At 45.6% G+C, this 19,618-nt stretch overlaps 1 protein-coding gene across 1 annotated transcript in view; it reads right to left on the bottom strand.

Annotated features, from left to right (window-relative positions):
- LOC139386759 (uncharacterized) overlaps window positions 1–17,732 on the bottom strand; it is a 112,697-nt gene extending 94,965 nt beyond the window's left edge. The window contains exon 1 of the mRNA XM_071132571.1: window positions 16,224–17,732. Within this exon, the coding sequence (XP_070988672.1) occupies window positions 16,224–17,732 (1,509 nt within the window). The remainder of the gene's footprint in view (window positions 1–16,223) is intronic.
- Window positions 17,733–19,618: the final 1,886 nt, after the last annotated feature.

The raw sequence follows: 19,618 nt of genomic DNA, 5'->3' as shown, positions 1-19,618 counted from the left end.
GATACTAAGTACATGACTGACCCATACCTGCTGTTCTGTTTACACTCAGAGAGAAACAATAGATAGAAACCAGATCTTTACCTGGACCAAATAGAAACCAGATCTTTACCTGGACCAAATAGAAAGAAATCAGATCTTTACCTAGACCAAACAAAAAAAAAACAGATCTTTACCTGGACCAAATAGAAAGAAATCAGATCTTTACCTAGACCAAACAAAAAGAAACCAGATCTTTACCTGGACCAAACAAAAAGAAACCAGATCTTTACCTGGACCAAGGTGAAAGAAACCAGATCTTTATTTGGACCAAACAATCACAGAAGCCAAGTGTAACTTGGTTACAGAGTCTGCTTGGTATTTTTACTGAACCCAAAACTACAATATGATATTATTAGACCATAGGTAAAAGTTTGGTTCTCAAATACTTCAAATAAGCATCTGATGATGATCAGACTCTCTCATCGTGTTGACTGTAATTATGTCACTGAGTAGATTAGGCCCCTTCTGTCTAAGCCCCTGTCACGGCTCAAGAGCCCTGGCCTGCTCTCAGCTGTTTCCTCAGGCTGCAGGTGCTGGGGAGTGGAGGGGGAGGCTCTGGTCACAGACATGGCTCCCAGTCCCAGCCCTTTCCAACTGGAGGGTGAGCCTGGGTGAAGACCCACACAACCCTCTGTCATTAGACAACTGTCTTTAAGATGAGTGCTCTTGCCAGCCAGGTTACACAACACACTGGAGCAGGAACACAGTGTTTCCTTCCTGGCATGAAGTTTAATTTAACCCTTATTTTGCCAGGTAAGTTGAGTGAGAACACATTCTCATTTACAGCAACAACCTGGGAAATAGTTACAGGGGAGATGAATGAGCCAATTATACGCTAGGTATGATTAGGTGACCATATGAGGACCAGATTGTGAATTTAGTTAGGACACTGGGGTTAACACCCCTACTCTTACAATAAGTGCCATGGGATCTTTAGTGACCACAGAGAGTCAGGACACCCGTTTAACATCTCATCTGAAAGACAGCACCCTACACAGGGCAATGTCCCCAATCACTGACCTGGGGCATTGGGATATTTTGTTAGACCAGAGGAAAGAGTGCCTCCTACTGGCCCTCCAACATCGCTTCCAGCAGCATCTGGCCTCCCATCCAGGGACCAACCTTGCTTAGCTTCAGAAGCAAGCCAGCAGTGGGATGCAGGGAGGTATGCTGCTGTTGGGCTAAGAAAGACACACTGAGAGGCTGTCTAAAACATGGCTCTGAGCACATACTGTATTTAGCCACAAGGCTAGTTTATAAAGTTGGTTCTGAAGTGAAATTGTTTTTGGCCCCATTCCAAATCAATACTATGCCCTTCTCTCCTCCTCCCCTATGCCCTTGTTGACCCCCCCCCCCCCCCCCCGGACATGAAAGCAGTGGGTTGGTATGAAGGGTATGGAAACAGCCCTAGACCTTTAGACACTCGTTCTGTGAAGCCATGGTATACATTGATCATGTGACCCTGGCTCTTTGAAGTCATGATGTGTACAGTGGTAGTCCACCAAACAGAGCACGAGGAGACCATTCTCCACAGGGTAGTTAGAGATCAAGGGATATCCTCCCTCAAGCCGTCTCCAAAGCCTTTGATACTTCTCCCTGGTGTGATGGGATTGAAGCTCAGTCACAGCACAGTAGTCCCTGTGTGGTGGAACGATGCCTTTAGTCCCTAATGCCACTGCAGGCTATTGCTCTTTTACTTCAGTAAACATCAATTTCAAAGTATCCTTTCCCATAACCATGTTTTCCCCTTCTATTCCAGGCCCTCCAGAATATGTGCTAAGGAAAACATATTCATTAGCTTAATGCTCAGATGCAAAATGTATTTTCTTACTTCGTGTTTTTATGATTTATAGCGCGGCACAAATGTGAAATTGAGTATATGGCTATAAGTTATTTAAGTGATTTAGAGGTTGACACAGACTGCTTTTTTTGTGGTTTATGATTTATGTGAAATAGATTATATGAGTATAAGCATATTACCTCATGATAATATAAGCAATTTAAGTGATTTAGGGATCTGGGAGCCAATGCTTGCATACACAGTAGCAGGCTCCTCAGGTTCAGCACTGTAGCAGAGCAGACTGCCACTGCTGAGGTCTGAGTCCCATCACTCTGACTGGCTGGAGAGAGAGGGGAGGTGGCAGTACTGTGGTAAAGTTGGTCATTTATTGTGGTCAGTGGATTTGATGATGTATCCGACTGTTATAGGCTGTTGGTATAGTTAAGGGAAACCGTATTACATTACTTGTGGTAAATGTGAATTCATTATGGGTGTGTTCGTCAATTCAATCTGGAGTGCCAGAGTGCGCTCAGAGTGCACTCTGGACATTCCTAGTGTTCAGAGCGCACACTGGACGCTCTGGCCGAGGAGAAGGGTTGATCCAAGCGTTCTGACCTCACAACGGCAGTCAAGCACCCAAGCTAACTGGCTAACGTTGGCTAGCTTGCTAGCTACTTCCAGACACAATTAAGAGAACACCTCACTCTGACCATTTTACTGCACTAGCAGAACTGGTTAGGCTGTTTTCATGTTATCCAGAGCGGTGGTAACTAAAACTGTGCTGCTGGCAACAATTTCATTACGCTTTTTTGGCAGACGTTTACCGACACTAGCCATTGGTTGTATATAAAGTACTGCAGTTACATCTAATGATGTTATTGGTGAAATGTGTGTGTTAAAAGTGAGGTCATATAAAATGTGCTAATGGTCAAAGATATGAAGGTTCCCAGTGTTGTAGTAGGATACACTTTACCTCTTGGTTTTGTGTTGATCACATTCATTGGTGTTGATCAGCGGCGGCCAGGTTACAGGATGTTATGTGTTGTACGATATACTGTGTGCTGTGTGCTGATCAGTGATGGCCAGGTTACAACACACGTCTTGAGAGGACACTTCTCCTCAGACAAGGACCTCCCGGCCCAGAGATTGGCTGGCCTTTCATCATATCAGACAGCACTGTGGTAATGGTGGCAGGAGTTTCATTAAGGGCCTCGTTAAATCCCCCCGTTAAGCCACGTCATTAAGGATTGGTCATTAATGACCCTTGGTTAAGTGAGGAACCTTCTCTTCTGGTGATCTTGGCCAGCTGACTGTGCAGGCCAATTAGGCCAAACCAAAACATCCAGGATGAAGGTAGAATAACTCCAAGCTAAAACTCCCAAAATAACTAATACAGGGTGTACTATAAGTGCAGTATTCTTGACAACCTTAAAGGTCCCCAGTATCAGTGACAACCTTAAAGACACAGTGTTACACGGTGACTCAGGTATCAAGTCTATTCCCAATCCTGCTCCCTTCCCACAACATTGTTTCGCTGCCAATTTATTTAAAATAAAGTGGTAGTAAGACTAGGAGCATTACCCTCTGCTCAATTTCTATAAATTATTCTGTGAAATTGGCAGTGAAATCATGTTTTGGAAGGAGGAATGACATAATAAACTCAGCAAAAAAAGAAACGTCCCTTTTTTCAGGACCCTGTCTTTCAATGATAATTCGTAAAAATCCAAATAGCTTTACAGATCTTCATTGTTAAGGGTTTAAACACTGTTTCCCATGCTTGTTCAATGAACCATAAGCAATTAATGAACATGCACCTGTGGAACGGCCGGACACTAACAGCTTACAGACGGTAGGCAATTAAGGTCACAGTTATGAAAACTCAAGACACTATAAAGAGGCCTTTCTACTGACTCTGAAAAACACCAAAATAAATATGCCCAGGGTCCCTGCTCATCTGCGTGAACGTGCCTTAGGCATGCTGCAAGGAGGCATGAGGACTGCAGATGTGACCAGGGCAATAAATTGCAATGTCCGTACTAAGACAGCGCTACAGGGAGACAAGACAGACAGCTGATCGTCCTCGCAGTGGCAGACCACGTGTAACAACACCTGCACAGGATCGGTACATCCGAACATCACACCTGCGGGACAGGTACCGGATGTCAGCAACAACTGCCAGAGTTACACCAGGAACGCACAATCCCTCCATCAGTGCCCAGACTGTCCAAAATAGGCTGAGAGAGTCTAGACTGAGGGCTTGTAGGCTTGTTGTAAGGCAGGTCCTCACCAGACATCACCGGCAGCAACATCACCTATGGGCACAAACCCACCGTCGCTGGACCAGAAAGGACTTGTAAAAAGTGCTCTTCACTGACGAGTCGCAGTTTTGTCTCACCAGGGGTGATGGTCAGATTCGCATTTATCGTCGAAGGAATGAGCGTTACGTCGAGGCCTGTACTCTGGAGCAGGATTGATTTGGAGGTGGAGGGTCTGTCATGGTCTGGGGGCGGTGTGTCACAACATCATCAGACTGAGCTTGTTGTCATTGCAGGCAATCTCAACACTGTGCGTTACAGGGAAGACATCCTCCTCCCTCATCTGGTACCCTTCCTGCAGGCTCATCCTGACATGATCCTCCAGCATGACAATGCCACCAGCCATACTGCTCATTCTGTGCATGACTTCCTGCAAGACAGGAATGTCAGTATTCTGCCATGGCCAGCAAAGAGCCCGGATCTCAATCCCATTGAGCAGGTCTGGGACCTGTTGGATTGGAGGGTGAGGGCTAGGGCTAGGGCCATTTCCCACAGAAATGTCCGGGAACTTGCAAGTGCCTTGGTGGAAGAGTGGGGTAACATCTCACAGCAAGAACTGTCAAATCTGATGCAGTCCATGAGGACTTAATGCAGCTGGTGGCCACACCAGATAATGACTGTTACTTTTGATTTTGACCCCCCTTTGTTCAGGGACACATTATTAAATTTCTGTTAGTCACATGTCTGTGGAACTTGTTAAGTTTATGTCTCAGTTGTTGAATCTTGTTATGTTCATACAAATATTTACACATGTTAAGTTTGCTGAAAATAAACGCAGCTGACAGTGAGAGGACGTTTCTTTTTTTGCTGAGTTTAGTAGTATAAATCCCCTTTGCACAATCTCCGCAGCAGGACAGTTTTCTCATGGCTTCTGGAAGGAAATATTGTAGGAATTCTCAACCGGTGTCGCTCATTCAGCCGACAGAAACTTTAAACCGGTTTTACCCATTAAGCAGCGGGTCGGAGTCAGAGGCTGAGCCTTCTCTGGTCTCTCTTACACCCGTTACAGGGTCTGAGACGCCGAAGTTTCCCACCATTAGCTCTGACAAATTGAAAACCCTAGTCATTGGCGACTCCATTACCCGCAGTATTAGACTTAAAACTAATCATCCAGCGGTCATACGTTGTTTACCAGGGGGCAGGGCTACCGACGTTAAGGCTAATCTGAAGATGGTGCTGGCTAAGGCTGAAATTGGCGAGTGTAGAGAGTATAGGGATATTGTTATCCACGTCGGCACCAATGATGTTGGATGAAACAGTCAGATGTCACCAAGCACAACATAGCTTCAGCGTGTAAATCAGCTAGAAAGATGTGTCGGCATCGAGTAATTGTCTCTAACCACTCCCAGTTCGGGGGAGTGATGAGCTCTACAGCAGAGTCTCACAACTCAATCTCTGGTTGAAAACTGTTTTCTGCCCCTACCAAAAGATAGAATTTGTAGATAATTGGCCCTCTTTCTGGGACTCACCCACAAACAGGACCAAGCCTGGCCTGCTGAGGAGTGACGGACTCCATCCTAGCTGGAGGGGTCTCATTTTATATACGAAAATAGACAGGCGTCTAAACTGAATTTACTGTGTTAAATGAGGCGGAGGTGTTGCTAACATCTACGATAGCAAATTTCAATAAAAAAAGGACTGCATTTTCGTCTTTTGAGCTTCTAGTCATGAACTCTATGCAGCCTACTCAATCACTTTTTATAGCTACTGTTTACAGACCTCCTAGGCCGTATACAGCTTTCCTCGCTGAGTTCCCTAAATTCCTATCGGACCTTGTAGTCATGGCAGATAATAATGTTTCCGGATTTACTCACTGCCAGTCATACTCTGGACCTAGTTTTGTCCCATGGAATAAATATTGTGGATCTTAATGTTGTTTCTCCTAATCCTGGACTATCGGACCACCGTTTTATTACGTTTGCAATCGCAACAAATAATCTGCTCAGAATCCAACCAAGGACCATCAAAAGCTGCGCTATAAATTCTCTGACAACTCAAAGATTCCTAAATACCCCTCCAGACTCCCTCCACCTACCCAAGGATGTCAGAGTGCAAAAATCAGTTAACCACCTAACTGAGGAAATAAATGTAACCTTGCGTAATACCCTAGATGCAGTCACACCCCTAAAAACAAAAAACACTTCTCATAAGAAACTAGCTCCCTGGTACACAGAAAATACCTGAGCAATGAAGCAAGCTTCCAGAAAATTGGAACGGAAGTGGCGCTACACCAAACTGGAAGTCTTCCAATTAGCTTGGAAAGACAACACCGTGCAGTATCAAAGAGCCCTCACTGCTGCTCGATCATCCTATTTTTCCAACTTAATTGAGAAGAATGAGAACAATCCAACATTTATTTTTGATACTATCGCAAAGCTAACTAAAAAGCAGCATTCCCCAAGAGAGGATATAAATTCATGAACTTTTTTGAAAAAAAGATAATGATTATTTGAAAGCAAATTACATCGGTGTATTTCTCCAAATCTTAGTTATCCTGATTCTGCACAACACTGCAAGGACCTAGTTTCTTAATACTATATCTCTTGACACATAGATGAAAATAGTCCCGGCCTCTAAAACTTCAAGCTGCATACTGGACCCTATTCCAAACAAACTACTGAAAGAGCTGCTTCCTGAGCTCCGCCCTCCTATGTTGAACATAATAAACGCCTCCCTATCCACCGGATGTGTACCAAACTCAGTAAAAGTGGCAGTAATAAAGCCTTACTTGAAAAAGCCAAACCTTAACCCAGAAAATATAAAAAACTATTGGCCTATATCAAATCTCCCATTACTCTCAAAAATTTGAGAAAAAGCTGTTGTGCAGCAACTCACTGCCTTCCTGAAGACAAACAATGTATACAGAACGCTTCAGTCTGGTTTTAGACCCCATCATAGCACTGAGACTGCCCTCGTGAAGGTGGTAAATTACCTTTTAATGGAGTCAGACCAAGGCTCTGCATCCTGTCCTCGTGCTCCTAGTGCTGCTTTTGATACCATCGATCACCACATTCTTTTGGAGAGATTGGAAACATTTTTCTATACGGACAAGTTCTGGTTTAGATCTTATCTGTGGGATAGATACTGTATCAGTTTGTCTCTGTGGATGGTCCTCTGACAAATCAACTGTACATTTCGGTGTTCCTAAAGGTTCCATTTTAGGACCACTAGTGTTTTCACTATATATTTTACCTCTTGGTGATGTCATTCAGAAACATAATGTTAACTTGTACTGCTATGCGGATGATATACAGCTGTACATTCCGATGAAACATGGTGAAGCTCCAAAATTGCCGTCCCTGGAAGCCTGTGTTTCAGACATAAGGAAGTGGATAGCGGGAAATGTTTTACTTTTAAACTCGGACAAAATAGAGATGCTAGTTCTAGGTCCCAAGAAACAAAGAGATCTTCTGTTGAATATGACAGTTAATCTCAATGATTGTACAGTTGTCTCAAATAAAACTGTGAAGGACCTCGGCGTTACTCTGGACCCTGAACTCTCTTTTGACGAACATATCAAGACAGTTTCAAGGACAGCTTTTTTCCATCTACATAACATTTCAAAAATCTGAAACTTTCTGTCCAAAAATTATGCAGAAAAATGTATCCATGCTTTAGTCACTTCTAGATTAGACTACTCCAATGCTCTACTTTCCGGCTACCCGGATAAAACATTAAATAAACACCAGTTAGTGCTAAACACGTCTGCTAGAATCTTGACTAGAACCAAAACATTTCATCATATTACTCCAGTGTTAGCCTCTCTATACTGGCTTCCTGTCAAGACTAGGGCTGATTTCAAGGTTTTACTACTAACCTACAAAGCATTACATGGGTTTTCTCCTACCCATCTTTCTGATTTGATCCTGCTGTACATACCTACACATACGCCATGGTCACAAGACGCAGGCCTCCTTATTGTCCCTAGAATTTCTAAGCAAACAGCTGGAGGCAGGGCTTTCTCCTAGAGAGCTCCATTTTTATGGAATGGTCAGCCTATCCATTTGAGAGACGCAGACTCGGTCTCGACCTTTAAGTCTTTATTGAAGACTCATCTCTTCAGTAGGTCCTATGATTGAGTGTAGTCTGGCCCAGGGGTGTGAAGGTGAACGGAAAGGCACTGGAGGGACAAACCGCCCTTGCTGTCTCTCCCTGGCCGGTTCCCCTCTCTCCACTGGGCCTCTAACCCTATTACGGGGTCTGAGTCACTGGCTTACTGGTGCTCTTCCATGCCGTCCCTAGGAGGGGTGCGTCACTTGATTTGGGTTTGTCCGGGTTGGCGCCCCCCTCGGGTTCATGCTGTGGGGGAGATCTTTGTGGGCTATACTCAGCCTTCTCTCAGGGTAGTTAGTTGGTGGTTTGAAGATATCCCTCTAATGGTGTTGGGGCTGTGCTTTGGCAAAGTGGGTGGGGTTATATCCTACCTAGTTGGCCCTGCCCAGGGGTATCGTCGGACAGGGCAACAGTGTCTCCCGACCCCTCCTGTCTCAGCCTCCAGAATTTATGCTGCAATAGTTTATGTGTCTGGGGGCTAGGATCAGTCTGTTATATCTGGAGTATTTCTGTCCTGTGTGAATTTAAGTATGCTCCCTCTAACTCTCTCTCTCTCTTTTCTCTCTTCTCCCAGAGGACCTGAGCCACAGGACCATGCCTCAGGACTACCTGGGCTGATGACTCCTTGTTGTCCCCAGTCCACCTGCTGTCCCCAGTCCACCTGCTGCTGCTCCAGTTTCAACTGTTCTGCCTGCGGCTATGGAACCCTGACCTGTTCACTGGACGTGTTACCTTGTCCCGGACCTGCTGTTTTCGACTCTCTCTCTCTACTGTACCTGCTGTCTCTAACTCTGAATGATCGGCTATGAAAAGCCAATTGACATTTACTCCTGAGGTGCTGACCTGTTGCAACCTCTACAACCACTGTGATTATTATTATTTGACCCTGCCGGTCATCTTTGAACGTTTAAACATCTTAACCATGTACTGTTATAATCTCCACCCGGCACAGCCAGAAGAGGACTGGCCACCCCTCAGAGTCTGGTTCCTCTCTAGGTTTCTACCTAGGTTCCCGCCTTTCTAGGGAGTTTTTCCTAGCCACCGAGCTTCTACATCTGCATTGCTTGCTGTTTGGGGTTTTAGGCTAGGTTTCTGAATAGCATTTTGTGACATCGGCTGATGTAAAAAGGGCTTAATAAATACATTTGATTGATTGAGAGGATGAACCAGGAGCTGGGGAGGTTCCTGAGGAGCCACTGCCAGGACCGGCAGGGAGAGTGGGCCCAAATCCTTCCCTGGGCGGAGTATGCCCAGAATTTGTTATGTCACTCCTCCACCGGGCTGACTCCCTTCCAGTGTGTTCTGGGTCATCAGCCGGACCTGGACTCCGGGCCAGACCGAAGCTCCTGCAGTGGATGAGTGTTTCAGGCACACATAAGAAGTGTGGAGCGATGCCCATGTAAGACTCCAGCATGCCATCCACCAACAGAAGGAGCAGGCTGATCGCCACCACAGGGAGGCTCCCGTGTTCCATCCTGGTGATCGCGTCTGGCTCTCCACCAGAAACTTCCCACTCCACCTGCCCTGCAAGAAGCTGAGCCCCGGGTTTGTGGGGCCATTCAAGGTTCTCCGGAGGGTCAACGAGGTGACATATAGATTACAGCTCCCCAGTGACTACCGTATCCCACCTTCCTTTCATGTCTCCCTTCTCAGGCCGGTGGTTCCTGGTCCCCTGGCTGAGGCTGTCCCCCACGACACCCCTCCTCATCCCCTGGATGGCCCGCCTATACCGTCAGATCCCTACTGGACTCCCGATATCGTGGGGGGCGGCTCCAATACGTAGTGGACTGGGAGGGTTACGGTCCAGGTGGAAATGGGCTGCGAAGGTGGAAATCCCAGATGATGTTGGGATCCAGAATGGCCTCCACCGGATCCCAACATCATCTGGGATTTCCACCTTCGCAGCCCATTTCCACCTTCGCAGACCATTCTGGATCCCAACATCATCCGTGATTTCCACCTTCGCAGACCGGCCCCTCCTCACCCTCGGGGCCATCCCCCTTGCCGGCGTCCCCCTGTGGCTGGAGTCGCGCGTCTACTCCCGCTCCTCTCCTCTCTACTCTGTATTCTATCAGTATTCCATTTCACACGGTCTCTGTTAGAATCTGAAAGCCCCATTACAGAACATGTGATGACAACAGAAGTTACATTCATAATTATCACCAGGCTGAGATGCTGGCTCCATCAGTAGATAACATAGACATCCAGTACAGTGCTGGGCACAGACTGTCTTCCACCAGGGAACTTTGGTATTAACCATGTTTAATGTACAACAATCAATGTTTAGGGTCAGGGTTATTTATAGCGTCGTAATCTGCATGCGTGCGTGCGTGCGTGCGTGTGAGTGTGTGCGTGCGTGTGTGGGTGTATGTGTGTCCGTGTGCGTGTGTTCATGTGCGTGTGTCCATGTCTCTCTGTGTCTGTTGGCTAAGACCTTGAACTGCAGTGTACAAGCACTGGGAGTCTATATAGTATTCATCATGCTCCTCCATCTGAGTTCTCTCTATCCATAATCATGTCTATAATAAGGAGAAGCAAAACATCATGTTCCCATTGATCTTCAGTGTGTTCCAGCTAAGCCTGTAGCCTGTAGCCTGTAGCCTGTAGCCTGTAGCCTGTACTGGGCCAGAGATGGAAGATTAAAAATGCATAAGAGCATTAAGATGTACAAGAGCATTATCCATGTATGTACATTGCTGATACACTCTGATACAAATTACGCACACACACATACCCACACCCGTGCACACAAACACACCGGTATGCACACAAACACAATTGGTGTTCTGGGAGGACTCCAAGTGTCAGCAATATCATATGGCGTGTGTGTGGTCTGGCTGTGTTCCCTCATAGAGCTCAATACAATCTGCAGGCATAAATACCTGCTCCCCAGTGCATGTTTGCACTAATGACTTACAATGCTGGCCATCTGTACCGCTGGACATTCAGCTCAGTTCATGCATCTTGTCCTTGCCCGTTCTGCATCAATTTGGGCAATTTTTCATCTAGCGTACATCATGTACCTATAAGGCCTGCCTGAAGTGCCCAAATGAAGCATTTCCTAATAGTCAGTAGGCTACTTACAGACTTCTCTCTGTCGGAGAGGGCCCCATGCCTGGCTGTCTGTACAGCTGGATATAAAACGTGAAGCAATTTGGCCTAAGCGTTTATAAAATAGGATCTGCAGACAGTGAGACATTTCCTACAGAGCGGGGCTTTTTTCCCCATATATCTTTTTCTCGCAGTGCAGTCTGACAGCCTGCAGCACTCACACAGGATCATTACTATTCATTTACTCAGCAGACTGGCCACACGGACTTAAACAGTAGCCATCTACACACAGCAGCGTATACAACACACTACTCTAAGGTTAAGTAGAGGGAGAGCTTGAGAACGCTCATGTCTAGTCAACGTGACCTAACCCACACATCCACAGTAAGTCTCTGAAAACCAAAGGAGCAGGATGAATAAGGCTACACGATTGCTATAATGAATTATCCGAGTGAAGGGGGAGAAATATAGCCGCTGTTAGTGTTTTGAGGTGGTAAATGTAATAGTGATAAATCTATGCTCGTAAGATGTAAATCACCCAGATTGCAATATCATTCTACCGGACCTACTGGAATGCTGGCCACGAGAGAGTGGACATTGACAGGTCCTGACCTGGAGTGAAATGAGATATAACTTTGACTACATTCATTCTCATGAAGATGTCAATTCCCATTGGTGTGTGGATTGGTGCTAGTTATGACTGGTCCCAGGGGCCTGTATGGTTCAAGAGCTTTAGTTGAATATAAGTGTTCATGGGGATTGGAAGGCACCAGAGTAGACCCGGGCTGATGTAAATCAATTCCAATTGAAGATTTATTTCACATACAATACAAACCCACAGCTCCTAATGACAATGAAATAGTACCACTGGTATATATAAAGGGAATGCAGGTTAGGGTTGAATTAGGACAGTTTAGTACAGGGGTCTCCAACTGTGTTCCTGGGGAGCTACAGTGCATTGGAAAGTACTCAGACCCTTTGACCTTTTCCACATTTTGTTACGTTACAGCCTTATTCTAAAATGGATTAAAAGAGGTTGTATACACACAATTCCTCATAATGACCCCATAATTTTGTTTATTTTTGTCACGCCCTGGCCATAGAGAGGCTTTTATTCTCTATTTTGGTTAGGCCAGGGTGTGACTAGGGTGGGCATTCTTGTTTCTTTATTTCTATGTTTTTTGTTTCTATGTTTTGGCCGGGTATGGTTCTCAATCAGGGACAGCTGTCTATCGTTGTCTCTGATTGGGAGACATACTTAGGCAGCCTGTTTTTCCACCTTAGTTGTAGGTAGTTATCTTTGTTAGTGGCACTATAGCCCTCGTAAGCGTCACGGTCGGGGCGTTTCTTCTTTGTTGAGGCACAGATCTGGGAAAGGGTACCAAAACATTCTGAAGCATTGAAGGTCCCCAAGAACACAGTGGCCTACATCATTCTAAAGAAGTTTGGAACCACAAAGATTCTTCAATGCCACCAAGACTCTTCCTAGAGCTGACTGCCCGGCCAAACTGAGCAATTGGGGGAGAAGAGCCTTTGTCAGGGAGGTGACCAAGAACCCGATGGTCACTCTGATAGAGTTTCAGAGTTCCTCTGTGGAGAAGGGAGAACCTTCGAGAAGGACAACCATCTCTGCTGCGCTCCATCAATCAGGCCTTTATGGTAGAGTGGCCAGACGGAAGTCACTTCACAGTAAGGCACATAACAGCCCGCTTGGAGTTCGCCAAAAGGCACCTAAAGGACTCTCAGACCATGAGAAACAATCTTCTCTGCTCTGCTGAAACTAAGATCGAACTCTTTGGCCTGAATGCCAAGCGTCACATCTGGAGGAAACCTGGCACCATCCCTACGGTGAGGCATGGTGGTGGCATGCTGTCGGGATGTTTTTCAGCAGCAGGGACTGGGAGACTAATCAGGATCGAGGGAAAAATGAACATAGCAAAGTACTATGTTCATAGCTAAGTACTATGGTTGCTCCACTAAAAGTTTTGCGATTATGCTGTGGGATTTAGAGGGAATTTGTGGTTTAGTACGGTACCCTGCGTCACCACTTCATTGCGCCAGACCAGCGCAAGGAGGAGTTAGATCACTGATTATGCTTTTGGGTCCTACTGTGTATCTAATTGACAATGAATGGGCGACAAACTTAAATAGAAACTGATAATTGTGCACGACTTCAGTATTACTTACTAAAACTGTGGTTACACTAAGGTTTTTATTAGGATTATTTTGCTCTTACTGTAGTACTGTAGCCCACTCCCGACCAGGCACGTTGTACAGCGCCTGAGTGGCGCAACGTTCTAAGACACTGCACAGCAGTGCAAGCTGTGTTGCTACAGATGCTGGTTCAATACCTGTGCTGGCCTCGACTGGGAGACCCATGAGATGATTGCAGGTTTTTGGTTTCTCTCCCTCTAAAAACAGAAATAAATCATTCTAAATAACAAACTGGCTATATTTACAAATTAGTAACAATGTCTCACCTATGTTCAAGAATGGCCTTTTTCTTGCTCAATTTACATTATTTGAAAACAAAATCCTCTCCAAAATATTGTTATTTTTTAAACAAAGCTATTATTCTTTTTAGAATTATATAAAAGCCCATTGGATATTCTCACATATATTATTAACCCTGTTATTAGCAGGACAATATATATTGGTCATGGCTCCCGAGTGGCACACAATGGAATTGCCTTGCAGTTTTCCAGCTCTATCCACTGAAAGTGCGTGAGGTACAAGGCACGAGGACAGGGGGCGTGGGATGGGCCGCAGAGCCGCACACAGAAGACCGACCTAGCCCATGGGGAAGGGAGGACCAGGAAGGAGGAGGGGGGTGGACCCCCACCCAGTCACGCTGGCAACACTTTAAGGGGAATTGCATTAATAATGGCGCTGACTAGGGAAACGTTCCCATTGTTCTGTTCTTAGTGCCAGTCTATACATTCAAACTAAAACAATATAACTAATAATGGCATCTTGATGCTTTCATTATAAAATAATTATAAAAATACTCTTTCAAAATGCTGATGTTTATTTAGTTATGGATCCATAATGAATTACTATGGGAATACATTTCACTGAATTACAGAAATATCCTCCAATCCTCTATATGTAATTATTGGCTGAGAGTCACGTCATATTTTTTGATATACTGTAGGCCTACCGTAGGCGACATGAGTCTCACCAGTATTGAGTAATGTGCTGTTAAAATGGGTGTAGGTTTTATGTATTTAAAAAGCACATTGAAGTTAGAAGCAATAGCCTACAACTATTTTAGCACCATTTCGCACTGCTCTGAGACAAGTATGGGGACTGGTCTTGATAAATCAATGAGATTGGTTAGACAAGAATTGTAGAAATGTTATGCTCTTAGTGTAACCTTTATTTTACTGGGCAAGTCAGTTAAGAACAAATTCTTATTTACAAGGACAGCCAACTCCTTCCTCCCCGTTGGGGAATTGAACCCAGGTCTCCCACGTTCCTGCATGACACGGGGATACTTTAGCTAAATAGCACTATACTGTACTCCCGACCGTCACGTTGTACAGAGCCATATTTTCCGTTCCATCCTAACGGAGACGCAGAGGGTTTTTCATTTTTCTTGGAATAGAAACACCATAACATTAATGAAATTAATTAAGAAAGTACCAGTCAAAAGTTTGGACACACCTACTCATTCCAGAGTTTTTCTTTATTTTTACTATTTTCTACATTGTAGAATAATAGTGAAGACATCACAACAACGAAATAACAATTGTTTTAACCTTAATTTAACTAGGCAAGTCAGTTAAGAACAAATTCTTATTTTCAATGACGGCCTAGGAAGAGTAGGTTAATTGCCTTGTTCAGGGGCAGAAAGACAAAATTTTACCTTGTCAGCTTGGAGATTCGATCTTGTAACCTTTCAGTTACAAGGCCAACACTCTAACCACTAGTCTACCTGCCGCCCCATGGAATTAGTTAAGAACAAATTCTTATTTACAAGGACATCCTACTCCTTCCTCCAAGTGGTTGAATTGAACCCCGTCTCCCACGTGCCTGCATTCTCTAGTACAGCCACTACTGAAGGCTATCAAATGCTTCTCAAAGATGGCCACTGGTGGTCAAACTAGCACTAACTAGCATTAATGGTACCTGTGGTTCATACTTAAATAACGTGCCATAGAATTCTGCAACACCATGCAAGCTGCGCCGCAGTACGCTGCAACTTTTAAAGAATGAATCACCGTACAGAGAGATCTAATGGCAACCTGCTCCAGACTGCTCAGGACCTCAGACTGGGGGAGAACGTTCACATTCCAACAGGACACTGACCCTAAGACAACAGCCAAGATAACGCAGGAGTGGCATCGGGACAAGTCTCTGACTGTCCTTGAGTGGCCCAGCCAGAGCCCGGACTTGAACGCGATCTAACATCTCTGGAGAGACCTGAAAATAGCTTGCAGCAACGCTCCCCATCCAACCTGAAAGAGCTTGATAGGATCTGCAGAGAAGAATGGGGGAAACTCCCCAAATACTGGTGTGCCAAGCTCGTAACTTCATACCCAAGAAGACCCGAGGCTGTAATCGCTGCCAAAGGTGCTTCAACAAAGTACTGGGTAAAGGGTCTGAATATTTACGTAAATGTGATATTGCAAGTTTTTATTTTTAATACATTTGCAACAAAAAAAAAACTGTTTTGGCTTTGTCATTATGAGGTATTGTGTGTAGATTGATGAGACATTTTTTATCAATTTTAGAATAAGGCTGTAACATAACAAAATGTGGAAAAAGTCAAGGAGTCTGAATACTTTCCCAATAGACTGTATACTGTTTCTGGTGCAGTAAACCTGATTCAACTAATCATGCTTCCATCTTGACCAAGGTTACTTGGATCAGGTTTGCCAGTTGTAGGGTTCAGGGTTGGAGTTGAAGACCCCTGGTACAGAATAAGACACAAAAAAATGCTTCATAGAACTAATGAACAAGTTAATAATGTTTCCTCTTACCCTTCCGATGAGCACAGGTTCCGGCCCGCTGTACTCCTCAATTACAAAGAACTGGTTCCAGATCCAACTCCTTCTGCTGCGGGACCGAGTCCCCTCCCCCCCCGTCTGACCAGGCCCCTCTTCCTCCTCCTCATCTGACTCCGCCTCTTGGAACACCAGGCCCCAGCCATTACCGGGCTCGGACTCGACTGTCATCACCCCACTGGCTGCCTTGTCCTGGCTGACCCCCCAGTATGGGTCTGGGCGGAGTTTGAGGACATGGCTGCTGTTAATTAACTCTGTCGCGCCAACTACAGGGTCTTGAGTGGCACTTGGACTCAGGATCTTGAGTTGTGGTCCGGCTGTGTGAAGAAGGCTCTCCTCGAAATCTTGAGTCCCCTTTCTCTGGGGCTGCAGGGTGAACACTGATGGATGGCCAGCATCTGTCTGAGAAGGGACGTTTGAGGGGAGATGCTTGGTCGTGGCTGGAGGGTCAATCTGACTGTTGGTCACCTCCCTCTCAGTGTTGAGACTGACCTCATTCATAGGCAGTGACAGAGGGTGAGAGATGTGCTTGTTCATCCAGGTGTCTGTGCTATCTGAACCCCTCATCTCAGAGTTGTCCTTTCCCACACCAGAATCTGGAGTGGCTACACTTAAAGTGTGAACAGCCTCTTCTGGACTGAAATCAGCATTTGTGACAGCGCTTACATGTGGCAGAGCAGTTTGGTTATCCAATGTGAAATGGTTTTGAGTGACAACCATATCTTGCTTTGGTAATTTCAGGGCCTCCAACTGGCTGCGATCCACATCAATCAAATCTCTCTTTCTGCTTCGGCTGCTCTTGCTCTGAATCTGTGAGTTCACAATCCTCACCAGGTTCTCTTTGGACAGTAGTTTCAGGACACTGTAGCTGCCGGTTGGGTTTAAGTTTCTTGTTGAATCCTTAGTGAGTCCTCTGCCTGGCAGCCCTGTGGTGTGAACGCTCAGATCTGATCTGACTCTGGATCGGGGAAGGGATTTGAATCTGATTTTATTGGAGTGCATGTCTAGCCTGTGTTGGACTAAGAATACTTTCTCCATCTTCCCTGTCTTGGTGGGATTTTCCGCGTTTTTGGTGCTGTTCCTACTCTTTCTAAGCCCTTTCTCCTGGATGGCTTCCCTGTCATTGAGTGACACAGACAGAGTTGACTCCCCTTTTTTGACAGGGTCTTCTTCCAAGTCTAACACGGGATTAGGTTTAAAAGTCTCCCTCTCCTTATTAGCTGTTATGGCTGCATTATTCTGGGGTATTTTGGAGCCACTATCAACACCATGGTCATGACCAATCAAGTTTCTAAGAGTCACCATTGGCATCACGTTTGAATCCACACTTGAATCCCATTGGTCGGCTACTCTGTTCTCCCCTAACTTCAGCAAGTGAACCCCGCCCACCCCTCTTCTCCTGATGATCTTAGTGGCTGAACCTTCTCTCATAAGCCCCTCCCACAGACATAGGGAGACCAATAGGAGCAGATTCCTGGTAATCATCTTGGCTTGTGGTGAGATTAGCTAATTTGAGTGACACTTGCTGTGAGGAAGTACTTGTTTTCCAGTTGTCTTCATTCTCTCCTCTATTTCTCTTTCCTTGTATCCTCCTCTCACTCTTCCATTACATGCCCTTCACACTAAGCTGGAGTGCAGGTGCCCTTCCCACAAAAAATCTCTATCTATTCACGGCTCCTCTCTGCTGTTTTTTCCCCTCTTGCAGAATGTCTCATTCAGTGTTCCACGGAGGGTTGAACAACCTGAGAGAAAAGATAATGATAATTAAGTTAAAACTTTAATGTTAATTAAAAGCGGAACAACACAGCAAGGTAAGTAGGAGAACTCACAGATGAACAAGCAGGACAGATCCCCTAATGGAGCGGCAATCACATTAACACAAGCACTGGTGCATTGCACGGTGAAGTCAGATAGCTGTTGTTACACTCTGTGACCATAGTGTTCAGTAGGTCGCCCTGTGTTGTCACTCGCAATACTGATCCATGCTCTTAATTGTGTGTACTTTCTTGTAGTATTTGCAGTTACTTTGTGAGTTGTGTATTGTTTTTGTTTAACTATGTGCTGTCTTGTCTTGTGCAGTGTAGTGCGTTGGTGTGTAACATTTGAGCAGTGTTGTGTTACAGACAGGCCCTGTCAGTACAGTCATTGGGGCATGGCTGAGGTCTGAATATTCCCAAAAGATTCCTCCTTCACCCTTTGTCCTACTCCCTCCCCATCTTGCACTCTTTCCTTACTTCACTCTCCATTTAAACAACTAGTTTTCTTAGAAAAAACCTTGCACTACCCCGCCACCTCCTCCTCTCCCTCCTCCTCCTTGTCTTTTTCTCTTCCCACCTCTCCCACTCACCACCTCTCTCTATCTATCCATGGCTGTCTCACCACCTCTCTCTCTCAGCCTATCTATCCATGGCTGTCTCACCACCTCTCTCTCTCAGCCTATCTATCCATGGCTGTCTCACCACCTCTCTCTATCTCAGCCTGTCTCACCACCTCTCTCTATCTCAGCCTATCTATCCATGGCTGTCTCACCACCTCTCTCTATCTCAGCCTATCTATCCATGGCTGTCTCACCACCTCTCTATCCATGGCTGTCTCACCACCTCTCTCTCTCAGCCTATCTATCCATGGCTGTCTCACCACCTCTCTCTATCTCAGCCTATCTATCCATGGCTGTCTCACCACCTCTCTATCCATGGCTGTCTCACCACCTCTCTCTATCTCAGCCTATCTATCCATGGCTGTCTCACCACCTATCTATCCATGGCTGTCTCACCACCTCTCTCTATCTCAGCCTGTCTCACCACCTCTCTCTATCACAGCCTATCTATCCATGGCTGTCTCACCACCTCTCTCTATCTCAGCCTGTCTCACCACCTCTCTCTATCACAGCCTATCTATCCATGGCTGTCTCACCACCTCTCTCTATCTCAGCCTATCTATCCATGGCTGTCTCACCACCTCTCTCTATCTCAGCCTATCTATCCATGGCTGTCTCACCACCTCTCTATCCATGGCTGTCTCACCACCTCTCTATCCATGGCTGTCTCACCACCTCTCTCTATCTCAGCCTATCTATCCATGGCTGTCTCACCACCTCTCTATCCATGGCTGTCTCACCACCTCTCTATCCATGGCTGTCTCACCACCTCTCTATCCATGGCTGTCTCACCACCTCTCTCTATCTCAGCCTATCTATCCATGGCTGTCTCACCACCTCTCTATCCATGGCTGTCTCACCACCTCTCTATCCATGGCTGTCTCACCACCTCTCTCTATCTATCCATGGCTGTCTCACCACCTCTCTCTATCTATCCATGGCTGTCTCACCACCTCTCTCTATCTCAGCATATCTATCCATGGCTGTCTCACCA

This window comes from Oncorhynchus clarkii, chromosome 28 (assembly GCF_045791955.1).
Source record: "Oncorhynchus clarkii lewisi isolate Uvic-CL-2024 chromosome 28, UVic_Ocla_1.0, whole genome shotgun sequence".
Lineage (NCBI taxonomy): Eukaryota > Metazoa > Chordata > Actinopteri > Salmoniformes > Salmonidae > Oncorhynchus > Oncorhynchus clarkii.
This window is presented reverse-complemented; position numbering and strand designations above follow the sequence as displayed.